At 43.8% G+C, this 15,038-nt stretch overlaps 1 protein-coding gene across 1 annotated transcript; it reads right to left on the bottom strand.

Moving 5' to 3' along the window:
- Positions 1 to 6,494: 6,494 nt before the first annotated feature.
- On the bottom strand, positions 6,495 to 13,975 carry LOC8030738 (collagen alpha-1(IV) chain). Its single transcript, XM_002402665.5, has 3 exons — positions 13,227 to 13,975; positions 8,198 to 8,819; positions 6,495 to 7,716 (listed from the first exon to the last, which is right to left on the bottom strand). Exons 1-3 carry the CDS (start codon positions 13,242 to 13,244, stop codon positions 6,974 to 6,976), a joined length of 1,383 nt encoding a protein of 460 aa, XP_002402709.3. The 5' UTR covers positions 13,245 to 13,975; the 3' UTR covers positions 6,495 to 6,973.
- Positions 13,976 to 15,038: the final 1,063 nt, after the last annotated feature.

The following is a 15,038-nucleotide window of genomic DNA, read 5'->3' on the forward strand; positions in this document are numbered from 1 at the left end:
AGTTAGTGTATCCTCCTTAAAGAGCGAACTGAACCTTCCTTTACTAAACGTCCGTCATAAGATAGCGCGACTCTGTCTCTTTCACAAAATTTATTACTACCTCCCTGCGCTCCGAGACCATCTCCTCCAACCTCCCAGGCGATCTTCATCGCAGCTAAATTACCCGTGTCACGTTTCCCGCATCTCCAGGCAGCGCAACCTATTTTAACTCATCCTTCATCCCTCGTACTCTTCTAGACTGGAACAACCTCCCCTCACTTATTGTAGCCCAGACGGATCCCACCGCATTTCGCAACGTTTTTTGTTCTGATTTCTGTTAATCCCCACTGTGCCGTTCTATTTGTTAGTCTTGTGCTTTACTGGTTGCACTGTATCAATGCTTTCATACACTTATGCTCCCCATGTACCCATTCTAATTTGTGTAATGCCGTTGCTCGTGGCAATGCCACTTTGTTCTTGCAGCACCCCATGTATTCGCATATGTCGTTGTTACTGTCACGGCCACTCGATGAGTCCTAATTGAGTGTCCGTGTTACTGTTTTATGCTCTCGTGTTATGCACCCCCCCCCCTTATGTAATGCCCTCAACGAGGGCCTTTAAAGAAACTTGAATAAATAAATCAATCAGTCGATACGTCATGAAAGGATCTTTCGGCCGCCAAGCGCGTGACACTCGTGTGGGCAGCGCGTGCAATTGCAAGCTTGCCAGGTATATTTTCCCGCCCTGGCACCAGTCGTGACGTCTTTTTCTGGCCTTTCTGAAAATAGCAGTAGTGCGCGCTCATAGCTTTGATAGGCGCTGAAGATGCGCGAGAGTAGAGAGTCCAAAAACTCCTTTTGTGGCATAACACTCCGAAAAAGGGAGGGGGGGCTTGGACAGTACTTTGTAAATGATTTTCTGCAGCCTCCGCCCAGCAAATCGAAAGATAATCTCGATATTCGTGATTTTGGAGGCCAAAATGAAGATGATTTAAGTGTATTTACCCAAAAACAGAACCGCTTCAGTTTCCCTTTAATCAAAAGACTGTGTTTCCTTCTACCGTAAGATGGGCCGCAGCAGATGCGACAAACCATCGGTGCAAGCTCTGCGCTGTGAGCGCATCATGCACGGACCCAACCCCTAACCATTACCCAAACTACAAACCGTTCAAGAGCAACATTTTTTCCAGTAAACCGCAATTAAAACGAATCAATATATATATATATATATATATATATATATATATATATATATATATATATATATATATAAACTGTCGTAGTACATACAATAAACTCCTAGCATAACAACTCCGCAATACGGATCTCTGACTTATTACATTTTCCCGGTCCATTGTTCTTAAGCTACTCTGCCTCACCTATATATATATATATATATATATATATATATATATATATATATATATATATATATTTAGTGTTGTTGTTGATGTTGTTTTTTTTTGGCACGAACAGTAAAGGCCCGTTCACACTCTTGCGACCGAGTACGACCGAAAGAGAACAGACCGGTTTCTAAGCCTCTTGCGATCTCTTAGGACCAGCTCCGCTGTAGCGCATCCGGTCCTAAGAAGTCGCAAGAGGCTTAAGAACCGGTCTGGTCTCTCTCTGTCTTACCCGGTCGCAAGAGTGTGAACGGCGCTTAATTGGAAGCGGAACTCCTAGAAATTAACCCGGTTACCGATATATTTAGTCGGTTCGGCACAATCGTCATGAATAACCAATTCACACCTCGAGGCCAGATCTTCAGCTGCCATGGACATTTGTGATAGACGCGGAATCGTCGAACTGCCGCTTCCTTTTATAAATCCATGTAAAAGGCGAACTTTCACTGCCAGATATATAGACAGTTCAGTTTTCGTTGCCATCCCATCGACTTGATAGGCTCTATTGTGTCAGTTCTGCAGCAATGCTGTTCTGTTTCCAGTTTTCGTCAGAGAATGAACTTGTCAGATTTAATCCTGTTATTCTAGGTCAATTTTATCCTCACAACCGACAACGTCCTCATTGTGAGGTAGAAAGGATCTAGATAAATGATCAATTTTGCAGTTCTCGTGGTCAAAAAAATTTGGCATTAATAAAAATGAAAGTTAAACTTTTTTTGTTTCGTTTTTTTTTTCCCTAATATTTGGCCGTTGTACATAGTTCCCCCGTTGTTAATACACCATCCGTGTATAACACAAGGCACGTCCGTGTTCTGTTTTGTGGCGGCATCAGTTGCATTATATTCCTCTTGACGACCGTAAAGGATGGCGCGGTTAAGGCGCCTAACTCTTTGGCGGGTAATCCCTAATAGGCTCGAAGTGTAAAGACCACATAAATATCTAATATAATATTAAGTTGAAGCAAGCGGTTCAATCAACTAGCCGCGACGAAAGTGGTTTCAAATTTGTGTTTCTAGCATGTCCTCCACCTCTCGTGCTGCCTGTGCGCTGGCCTCTTTGTCAGATGATCCTGCAATTCCGTCTATGACTCCTTGAGACCAATAGCAGTTGAATCCGACTACGAGGTCAATAAGCCTCCCGAGCTTGTCATTGAGTAGAGAAATAATCTCGGTCGTTGAAATGGGCGCCGCATCTAATCACCCCAATCACCCGTTCATTCATGGAATGAATGGTTGATCACTAACAGCGCTGCTGCAGTCAATGGTCGCGTAAACATTAACGTCTTTCCCAAGAACACACTGAAGGATTGTTTTGCTTGGCGAAACGGTAAAATATAAAATTAATCGCAAATCATTGCATTGTTATATTTCTTGTGGCGGGGTTCATGTTGCACTGTCGTGCGACGTGAACCGGTTTGAGCGAGTCACACAGCGGAGAAATGCTAATGTTCTTCTGGATGATTTTTATGTGCGTAACGCACAGTGAATCTACATTCGTTTGGAGCATGGTGAGCTGTACTTATCGGTAATACGCAGACATTGTGTGTTCACGGAAGAGACCAAGTCGAATTTAAGGGGCTTTGCGTGCCAAGCCAACGAAGGGAATCTGGCACGCTTTAGCGGATTACCGAGGATTAATTTCCACCCTTTGGGGATCCTTTGACGTGCAGCCACAATATCGGTTAGACGCCACCTGTTCATAGAGGAGGCCTTTTCAACTGCTCTTATTGTAAGTGATGTATACTACTAATTCATGAGTACTTTTTGTTTATTGTCACAAGGAATTGAGAACACTCTAAATAACTTGATTGTTTATAAAACTGCTTGAATATATACAATTATATTAATGTTCTCCAAAATAGAAAACGCAAAACTAGAGAGCCTCAAGTAAGAGTGTGTTCAACACACACATTAGGGAGAGTGTTTGCAATTTAATGGTGGCATTGGAAATGGCTGATTATACTCTTGTTTTGCATTTAAAAAATACTTATCCTATTGGAAAAAATGGTGTCGAAAGAAAAGTGTTATTTGTTTCTTCGCGTAAAATATTCATACATCTCCATGGCTCTTTATCACCGTAGTTACGTTGAAACACCACACGTAGCCCCATAGACCCACAGCAAACTTTTGCGAATTAATGGCGCCCATAAACACGCAACCCCGGTCGAGCAGTTCAACACACTCTTACTTGAGGCTCTCTAAGCACAACTAGTGAAATATGTAGCATACATTTTCAACAATTTTTGTCACTTTGTAACATTGCGGACGACTGGAAGATAAGAAAGGTCGTTCCCATTTTTGAAAGTGGAGATTGTTATGTTGTAGGGAATTAAGTTTCCATCTCCATAACCAGTGTTTTGAGTAAGCTTTTTCAGTACATCATTTTTTCCCACGTAACCGCAAAGTTTGAGTCAAAAATGTTTATTTTTCATAAATATCAATACTGTTTTAGTAAAAGGTCTTCCTGTGAGACACAATTGCTTGAATTTACTTATAATCGCCTCCTTAATATTACCTATAACTCTCAAACTGGCGCCATAATTTTTAAGGCATTAGGTTGTGTATCTTATTCTCGTCTTATATCCAAGATTTCTTCAATTAATTTTGATTCGTTAACCATCTCACGTATTCGTAGTGTTTATCATTTCGGTTGCAGTATGCTGTTTCAGTATGGTAGTACTAATGTAACTTCGGGAGTCTCTCAGAGCAGCGCCCTGGTTCGCTACCATTTCCTATATATATAATTGATTGTAAAATTTTATTGACATCTAATATAATCTCGTATGTTGACGACAGTGTCTCGTATGTAAAAATTAACACACCGGATGACCATCTATTTTACATAAGGGGTGCGAAAAGTGGCTAATGCTGCCAAACAAAAGTAAATGACGGGATTAATTTTACTTGAAAAGCATCTCTCACAATTCTCATACACCTTCGGCAATACACCCTGTCACTGTATCTTCATCTTACAAACATCTGGGTGTCCTCTTTAGATCTGGCGTTTCATGGGCCGTTCATATTTACACCATGACTGCCGACGGGTCTAGAACTCTTGGCAATATAAAACGCAATCTCAAACAGCTTCTACGTACCTCCGCATACTAACTAACGAAACATATCGATTCTAAACTGAAATATGCATCACAATTTGAACTCCTCATCAGAAACACTTAATATCTCGCATTTAGGCAGTCCAGAATCGAGTAGCAGGCTTCATAGAATCTTCCCATTTAACCAACTTAAGTGCGTCATTTTAGTTTTCTCTACCTTTGCTTAGAGTGCGTCGAACTATTTTTCTTTTGTGTTAATTCATAAGTATAATAGATTGGCTGTTTCTCGAGTGTTTTCTTCTTTTAACCACCTAACAGATTATTCCAGCGCACCACAAACAGAAAAACTTTTCTACGTCTAGCTGGTTCAACAAACGCATACCTCGTCAGTCAACTCATCTGTTCCACGTCGAATTGGAGCTTGGAGTGACCTTCCCGAATTTCTAGTGCTCATCCCTGGTGCCCCATTCGTTCCGAAAAAATGTTATCTTTATTTTTTTATTTATTTTTTGTCGACTACACTCCCATTTCGGGGTCGATTGAAGTTGTTTCAGGTAGATTTCTAAAGCAACACTTTCCCTATGTGCAACTCGAGGAGGCGACGCCACCCAGCGTACACGTCCTAAAGCAGAGAAGAGGAAAGCTAGCGTCTATCCGAATGTGCAGCAAAACCTGGCTCGGCCAGGCGGGCGAAATGTGAAACAGAGGATCGGGAACAAAATGCACGCTGTAAAAGTTGCGAATATGAAAGCCTTAGAGGCGACACGGGAGTGCCCTCCGACGGTGCGTTGTTGCCTGCCTCGCTTTGACGCTCTTGTTGACCCACTCTTGTCGCCGACCTCTGTCTCTACGCCACGCACTCTAAAAAAGTCTGTGCGTCTACTTTCATGCACAACACTCGGAGAGCCCATCAGCGCAACTTACAAGGGGAGCTCAGCGAATGACGATGCCGAAACATACATTTATACCAAAAAACGCAGTCTAAGTTGTCTAAGCAATGCAAAACGTCACGCTCGCATTGCTTAATGTCATAACTCAGACTGCGTTTTGTAATCTAAACATGTTTCGGCATCGTCATTTGCTGAGCTCCCCTTGTAAGTGGCGCTGATGGGCTATCCGAGTGCTGTGCGTGAAAGTAGACGCACAGACTTTTTTAGAGTGCGGTGTCCTATTCCAATAAGCTATGCTGGAACTGGCCATATATACGCTATTCCGCCAATCGCCTTCTGCGCCCTAACATCTTTGTCCACTTGACCCTGAAATGCATTCTGAGCACGCGCAGCGGCTCTCTTCCACGGGATATATCAGACGCAGCGCGTGCGTTTAAAGCTCAATGATTGGGCACTTTACGCCCAACTGCATGGTGAGTGATGGAAAGGTGCGCACACCGTGATTTCTCTCCTGAAACCAAGCACCCTCACGTTATGGTCCCTGACAGCTTAGGAATTGCAGGCCATGATACGTTACGAATGTCCTATCATCACTCCTCAGCCAATGAGATCGTGGCATTGACCGATAAGGATGCCAAAGAGCGATACCCAAAGCGAGAATCGTGAAGCTACCAAGTCACGCCCTGCTTTCCTTGAGTTCTCACTGACACGAAGTGTGTCGATGCCACGAAGTGTGACTTGCACCCCCCTTGACTTCGGTGTGCACCATTTCAACAAATGAAGAAGAGACGGTCGCCGCCTCCAGCGTAGCGGCTATTTCGCGTCTGAATTCTTTCGTCCGGTCAGCGGAATAAGTTCAATATACGTCCACGGCACGACGAGGCGGCATGTAATGAAAGCGTTCACGATCTTACTGTACTTGCTTTCTGTCCCCTGTATCGGCGTTATTTGATTTGATTAACACGGCTTTTGTCTGTTTTTGTGCTTTAGCTTTTTGTATCGTCATCGAAGTCACGATTTTGTTTCGTGAAGATATGCGGACGACATTTTGAGGCGAAGCACATGAAACATTTTACACAAAGATGTATAATATTCCGGGAAAAAAAAAAGTTAAATGCTTTGCAATAATACGCAAGTGCCTACTCATTAGAACAAAAGAATGGATAATATATACGTAGTAGAAAGAAGCTTTATTTTTTGTCTAAAACGGTTTAACATAAGAACAGTACAGCGCCAGTATTTCGAGAAACTTGGATTTGACAATTAAATAGTTCAATTGTATTCTAACCTTATAATAATTAGGTAAATTTCAAAACCAAATTCTAATATTTTAATATTTATTTCACTATTGCAGGTAGTTAATACCTCTGTTTTAGAAAGTATAACGCCTAAGTACATACGATCAAGAACAAACCTAATGCCCATAAAAAGCATATTACAAACCCAACAATTCTATAACGAATCGCTGTTTTTTATTTTATCTTGCTCCTCGGTCTTAAAATGCAATGCAAACGCATATTTTGTCGTCAGATCATCTGTATCTTCAGAATTTCAAGAATACAAAGCATAACAACGTTTGTATTTTATACGTACTGACAACACATATCTAAAGATTAGGGGGCGTACATGCCTTTTAAGCCGGCCCGAAGATTAACGTTTCTTAGCTGCCGCCTTACCATCGGAGTAACTAAAACTCGAGGTCTGTCCGAAGGTTGAACTCTGCCCAAACCCACCAAGATTGGGACCAAAGTTTCCGCCGAGCGAACCAGCCGAGGCAGCCGCGACCTGTTTTTGGATATTCATCACTCCCAGATTGAATAGCCCAGCTCCAAAAGGTAGTTCAGCACCACCTCCAAACTGGAAGTTGGGATCAAGAATAGGATTCTGTATCGGTTGGGGCAGAATTCCTGGAAATCCTGTCTGAGGCCTGTCAATCCCTCCTCCTTGACCCGAGAACTCTGAACCTGACAATCCCCTGTCCGGATGTCCTGGTGCCGATATTTCTGGACCTGAAAACCCTGGACCGGGTTGTCCGGCTCCTGAAAGTTCCGGACGTGAGAGTCCCGTAAATCCGTGACCGGAAAATTCCGGACGAGCATGTCCGGCCCCGGAAAACTCTGATGCCGGAAACCCCTGCCCTGATGGTTCTTGTTCCGATCTGGGCGGACCAGCACCGGAGTAATGGGGCCCGACGCTTCCAATTCCTCTGCGACCTTGGTCAATTCCTGAAAGCCCCGGGCTTTGACCATTTGCTTCTGATATGGGTATGTTAAGGGGTCTTGAGTTGTCTGGAACGAAGCCACTGGGTCTGTAGTTGGGCTGGACATCTGGTGAATTCGGGCGGTAGTCCGGGCTCTGTTGCGATGTTCCTATGTCTGTAGGACGATGAGGTCCTACGAGATAAACACAATATATAATGCCTTTTATTTGTTTTTCTTAAAAACAGTTTATGTCAATCTGGCATAGAAATATTGAGCCTGTTTGTTTACGTGTATAAAAACTGAGGTTATGTGCCATCATGCCTAAGAGCTTTCTATCTTGCGATTTCTTTCTGCATATGTTACGTTCCAGTCCCTTGGCTTTCAATACACTATAGATGTTGAGTACTCATTTCTTAAGGTAGTCGTTACACAATCAAAATGGGCAGACTCTATGCCGCTCTCAGCCACGTAAGTTATTGTCCTAGTCAGTTTAAAGCCACATTACTTATACTAACTTTAATAATTTTAGTACCCTATCATTCTAGCCGAAAATTGCGGCTGAGCAAGTTGTGATGAATATAAAGGTGATTTTTCTAGATTTTTAAAAACTAAAATGCCCTAAATGGGACGGTGTAAGCATTCTAGTTTTATCCAGTGCAGAAAATCAACTGACCGTTCAGTGACGGCCGTCCTGCAGATGGCCTCTTTTGGTCAGGCAGAGAACCACTCGATGAAGCCGGTGTCTTCTGTGGAACAACGGCCGGCGAGCCATGACGAGTTGGTTTGACACTTCCACTCCCACCCCCGGATGACGTCCATAACCCTCCCATGACGTTCACAGGTCTCGGATTCGGTTGTCCGGGTCTACCGTTCATTCCATTCCCAACATGGGAAGCTGACCCAGAAGACGACACGACTGGATGCCAGTTGCTGGAGTCTGGCTTCTCAGTTCCGGGAGGGCGTCGCGTTGGAGGTCGAGACATGGAGGTCATGGGCCTTTTTTTCGAAGCTCCCGCCAGAGGAAGGTTACCCTGGACTCGCATGTTCTGAGGTGGCATCAGTGGCATGGTGCTCCTCTTGACTGCTGTCGAGGTTGGCGTGGTCAAGGCGCCCGATTCTCCTTGTCGGATGATCACTGACGGAAGTTTACCGCCCACTATCCTTCCCAGGACTCCAGCGGACAAGTCTTGGTCGTCTGTGACGGCAGAGTCATCGAGCCTCTCGAGTTGGTCATTTCGTATAGCGCTAACGACGTTCGTTGCAAGACAAAGCGTCAGCAAGAAGATGCATGATTCCTGAGGGCAAGACAAAAAAATACCAAATTAAGCTAAACCCAATGTCAGGGAATGATTATTGCAGTACAGGATACTACCATCCCTTTGCAAAAAGAGGCCGTACTTGAAACGAACTTGAAATATATTGAATACGAATATTCATTTTGTATTCATTCTGTATTATTTTGTCCCCATTCGAAGTACGTGCGAAAGGTATTCAAAATATATCATAAATATTAATTAGAAAAACTTTTCGATATACCAAATATATAATTCGTTGCCCCTCAAAATGACATTTGTGCACTTTTTAGTGCACAAATGGCATTTTGAGGGGCAAGGAATTATATTTTTGGTATGATCTAAAATTGATATATTTTGAATACCTTTCGCACGTATTTCAAATGGGGACAAAATAATACAAAATGAATATTCGTATAGCTACACCGCTACACCAGCTACACATTTCTGGGGGGATTTTGTTAGTAAATGTGTCCTTGCGGTATTTGAAGGCACTACTAAATACATCCCACAAATAACCATTAGAAACGAACACAAACACAAACACCACGACGCACTGGACACCTGAATGACAGTCCCGTTCACTGCTCTAGAGTCTTATATAGCCTACATATTGGAGGTAATCATTTGGCCGGTGACCAGCCCTGCACTTATTAAGGTTCCAAGTATTCGATATTCTCCTCGGGAGTCTGTCGAAGGGGAAACCGTCTTTTGAAGTTCGTGGACGATATCTCTTACTACAAGCATTAATACAGCTAATAATAATTCGGCGCAGTCGCTAAAACAATATCCATAAAATCGGCTCCTAGAAACGATTTTATTGCTTCTCTGCGTAGCACCACCCAGGATGAAGCGAGTGAAGCTAGTTTCTTCACTTTAAAATAGTTATTTTGCTTTCCTTTACTAGTTGACTATTTAATATGGTACTTAACGTCACTATATTAAAGTCGTAATTATAATACAATTAAATGCAAAGGTGCAAGCGAGCTGGACAAGAATGACGAAAATAATTCCTGGGGAAGGGGAACAAGAGTGACAAAGGGCAAATACAAAGAGGGACAAAGGACAAATTGTGTTTGTCCTTTGTCCCTCTTGTTCCCCTTCTCCAGGGATTATTTTCGTTATTCTTGTCCAGCTCGCTTGCACCTTTGCATTTGATTGCATTATAATTAATTGCAAGCTTCACCCTTGTTGGTGTTAGACTGGTGGCTGCTAATAAAACCCGTTTGCTCTACTGACGTCTAACCCCTGGTTAGCTCAGTTGGTAGAGCGCTCCATGTGTAATGGAGAGGTCCCGGGTTCGATAGATACCCGGACCAGGCGGATTTTTTCGGTCGCTCACCAGTTACTTAGCTGTGTTTGGAGTTTGTGTTTGTCCTTTGTCCCTCATGTTCCCCTCTCCAGGGATTATTTTCGTCATATTAAAGTCATTGCTCACATCATGTACAATGGTGAGTATACACATTCAGTGAACTAACATTGTGTTAACACAATTGCACGCCAAACATATCTGCTCACAGCACTTTCTGAAGCTTTCCAGTATCAGCAAGTGTTGTGGCTGTAGTTCCCGAACCCCGTTTGTGATTGGTGCGCAAGAAACTCATCAGGTCTGTTCTTGATAGAAAAAAGGAAACAATAACATAAACTGCGCTGATTTATCAGTCCGATGCTGCACAACTCAATTGACAAACTAATCAAATGTGTTTAGGCGCTTCAGTGTACTGCAAATCTGCTTGAAGTGAACTTCTGATAGGCGAGCTTTTCAATACTTTGGTTGTTTAAGTCAGACTAGCAAAGTATTGCACTCAAAAGATACTTAGAGCATAATATAAGAGTATTTACGATTTCCAGGTATTTTAAGAGCCTTCTGCACATATTTTTCATCGCTGCATTTTTATTAGGGTTGGAGTATATTTTGCATGAAATAAATACATATTTTACAAAATCTATGTGAAAGGTATTTTGGGCCTACTAATTTAGTATTTACATATTTCAGAACGCATGAAGGGAACTTCAAATGTAGTTTAAATAAAGGTATTTTTAAAAGATTTTCAGAAATATATTTTAGTACTGAGTAAAAAAAAAAAAGTGTATATTTTCGGTCTATTTATTGTGTACTTACAATTATGAACTGTACTTCAAATACACTCAAATTAGAATGTGGTATATTTCAAACGTCTTAGTTTTCGCTAAAGGATAGAACATAAACAGAAATCTAAACTCCCCAAAACAGAGACGACTAGTCCATTTTCTTGAAACTGTTTCAACGATATGACATGCAGTGCACGAGTATTAGTTCAGACATGTGGATCTTCTCATCGTTAATACGTAATTATTGTGAAGAGGGATGAATATCAATACGATTGTGCGAAATAACTCTGTAAACTTTATAACTCTCACCCTCGAAGCTATAGTATAAGTACATAATCAATCCGTAGAGGAGATAAACGATTGAAAATAACTCTTCCCGCATTAGGTTTGATTGTTTAGAAAAAAAAATAATTATGCCGCAGCCTCTGATGAAGTGCAATCACTCTAAAAAAAAAAATTTTAAAAAGCCCGTGAGTCTGCTTTCCCGCACAACGCTCGGAGAGCCAATCAACGCAGTTTACAGAGGCAGCTCAGCGCATGACGATGCCGAAACATATGTTTAAACGAAAAAACGTAGTCCTAGTTGTGATATTAATCAATGCAAAACGTCACGCTTGTATTGCTCAATGTGACAACTCAGACCTGCGTTTTTCTGGTACTCTCTAAGAAATGTCCTGCGCGTCTACTTACTCGCAAAACACTTGAAGTTCCATTCTCTGCGGTCAACGAAACCAACTCAGCGAATGAGGAGGCAGAACTTCTGTTTAGACCTCAAAATTTAGTCTTCGCTGTGGCATTACGCAATGCAAGCATGACGCTTCGCATTGCATTGCGGAATGCCATGGCGCAGACTTCATTTTTGGGTCTAAACGGATGTTCCGCGTCATCATTCGCTGAGCTGATTTCGTACATCGCAGAGTTTGGCTCTTTTAATGTTTGGCGGTTAAGTAGACGCACAGGCATTTCTTAGAGCGATAGCATACTTGTATTACAAAATATATTATAAAGATATAAAATACGACTGACCGAAACGATGTTCTTCTTAGTGCTAAACACCATAGTCACTAGTAAGAAACGCAGGGTGTGGCTTATTATGTTGACACTCATTGTTTTGTGCTTGGTTCTTGTGCATTCTTACCGGCGAATGCCACACTGTGATTGGATGCGAAGCTATAATGAGATGCTTGGGACAGGACCACGCCCTGTGTTTATTGAGCTTTCAGTGACCCTATATTTCCCTCATAACAAGCGGTTCAAACTGACTTAGGCCGGCATACAATCAAAAACGCGGCATCAAATTAGAAAGAAACTTTTGTTTCGGTATTTTTTTTCTGCCTTCTGTGAGACTTGTGCACGCGACTGGTGATTCACGTAACAAAACACAACTTAAAAAACACCGATTTTGGGTGTGTTTTTTTTTTCTTTTTTTTTTCTGTCTTTTTTTGTTGATGTTATTTTTGAACGTCTGAGCGACTCTGAGAAAATTAACGCAAACGTTGTTGTCGACCGGAGCTGCTGCCTTCCGCTTTTTCCGCCGAAAACCCGAATCCAATTAGAGTTTCCTTCCTACTTGAGATAGCCTTCCGTGCCCTTGAAAAATAAATGTAAGCGATGGCGTGACTACGCATAAAGTACCGCTCTACCGGTCACATGACACTGGCCTTGCTCCAAGAAGTCTGTCTCGCTGATGAAGTTTATTTTAGAGCAGTCTTGCTTACGGAGCGAATGTTGCGAACTACTCGGCACTCCACGAACACCGGGTAAACAAAACATTTCCTATGTTTTCCTCGCGAAACGTTAGCACACTACGACAGCATCGACAAGGCGATTGGGCCCGAGTCCAGTAACGCAGCACTCGTATACAATACGTTCCCGCGCTCAATCGTACACCCTAAAAGAAAAAAAAAGAAAAAAACTTCTGTGTATTTGTTTTTCTGCAGAACACAGAGACAATCAACCACGGCGAACCACAGACGGATCTCATCGAATGACGAAGATGACACTACGACTAGATCTAAAAAATATGATGTGGTCGAGGACAATAAGCTAATGAAACGTCATGCTCATTGTCTTCGTGCTCATCATATTGCTTGTTTTATCGTATTCTGAATTTTGTTACTTTCTAGGGTCCCACCGTTTGGCTTGATTGGTTGTATGTGTGCTCTGCAGAAAAGCGAGCGCAACTTTTTTTTTTCTAGTGTAGTGTGCGGTAATATTAAAGTGCAAGACCCACAGGCTGTCTAGTCCAGCTACTATTCGCTCCACATGCTATCTCACTCGCATTCGTCGGTCGAAAAGGAACCAGTTGAGTTGACTTACCTGTCGCCGGTCCTTCATCGCAGGTCGTCGTTTGGCCCCAGCAAAGCGGCTTTCCCCGTCAGCTCGCCTTCACCGTCTCGAGTTGCGCGGAACAGCGAACCCCCGTCCGACCTTCGTTCCACATTAGGCGGAGGAATCTTCGCTCATTACGGCCACAACTTCCTCCTTAAAACGGTTCCTTATCTCCCACCCACCCACTCCTTCTTCCAGCACAGCTTTCTTGCTTACTTCCCTGGCCTGGGCGTCGCTCTGTCCGGCGCCGTCTTCGCCGCCGTTGCCCCGTCCCTGTCACCGGTGACCTGGCACGCGCAACACGAGCTCCAGAACGGCCCACGCTCGCGGACGATCGAATCAAAACCGCTCCGTGTTTCCCCTAATTGCCGCAACCGCGTTCAAAAGCGCGAACGACACGCCGGCACGCAAAAAAATAAAACCGGCGCAGCGTTCATGAAGTTGCTCCCGTTTCGAGCCGGGCCGGATGCGCTTCTGCAGGTCGGTGGAGCTTCGCCGACGCGTATACGCGGTTATTCCGACAGCGTCGTCGTCGGCATCTTCCTAGGGGCTCCAAACTGTCGGCCGCCGGTGGTGAACAAAGAGGAGCCGGCGTAGACACCTCTCCGCGAATGCCTTGCGCGCGAGCTTCCGAGATTCGGTTCCATGGAAATAACCGCGGGAATGGTGAAGGCGCTTGGTTGGTCTACCCATGGGCGTAGCATGCAACGCACTCAAGGCGAGACAGTCCATCGACAACAAACACCACCCCATGCGCGCGTGGGGACGACCCCCCGCCTAAGTGGTCATCCGAAATAAAGGAAACTGCGGCCGTCGCTTCCCGTACCCAGAAAAATCCAACACTGGCATAGAAAGACAAAAAAAATACCAAAGGTGCAACAGCAACTCTCCTCGTTAAGGTTGTTGTTCGAGTCGCTGCACAGATAAATGGCTTTCCGCACCCGCGGGATTGGCGCCGACACTGTGGCGCTTTCTGTTTGCTTCTTGCTGTACTTTTAGATTTTTTTTTTTTTCTTCTTCCTCTTATGATATTTTGATACTTAAAGTTCCGCTCGCGCGGCGACGACCAGTCGCCGGTGTGTGTTTCCGCAAGGCGGCTCTCGTCCGCGCTCGTTATACAATACACGGCGTCGATAGCTGTGTGAGATTGGGACGCGGCAAGACAGGGAAAAAAACACACTCCGGGAAATACAGAGCACCAGAGTCTTGTCCAGCCCCAACCACAATAAACGAAGTCGCGTATTGCGAAGCTGCCACTTGGAACGACTTCGGAGTTGCGGCCTGTTTTTCACTGCGGACGTTCTTCTTATATTTTCTGGTCAAGAACCCCTCTATTCTCGTGTTCTTGTTTTGTTTTGTTTTGTTTTCTTTTGTTTCGTTTGTCAGGGCGCCTTCAGGTCACCTCCTTGATGGACATGACGTCCCGTTTGCGTTTTCAAACTCGGGAGCGCGTTAACTGTCGGGTCTGTCCCGCCCGATAGCCAGGGGGATTCCCGTATACGTTCGGCATGTACATTTTTTGTCTTTTTGTGTGTGTGTGTCTGTTTCTTATCTTGTTTGGTGGAGCGTGCCGACACTTGCGAAAGGACAAGGGCTTCGCGTGACTACGGGCAGTTAACCTTCATCGCAACGCAGAAAGGAAGTATGGAGGGATGGATGCAGTTTTATTAACCAGATCGTCTAAAAAGAGCGCCAGCAAGAAAAAGGCGTTCATTTACAAACGTTGAGGCCTGGGCCGAGTTGGTACGACATACTTCGGGATTAAAAACAGCGCAAAAGACGAATGACCAGACGAAGAAG

The sequence above is a fragment of the Ixodes scapularis genome, unplaced genomic scaffold, assembly GCF_016920785.2.
Source record: "Ixodes scapularis isolate PalLabHiFi unplaced genomic scaffold, ASM1692078v2 PGA_scaffold3__209_contigs__length_174095766, whole genome shotgun sequence".
NCBI lineage: Eukaryota > Metazoa > Arthropoda > Arachnida > Ixodida > Ixodidae > Ixodes > Ixodes scapularis.

Excerpts from the sequence above, each read along its gene's own strand:
- LOC8030738 (XM_002402665.5), bottom strand. Across the intron at positions 7,717-8,197 it reads AGGACGGCCGTCACTGAACG|GACCTCATCGTCCTACAGAC; the intron begins GTCAGTTGATTT and ends TTTATCTCGTAG.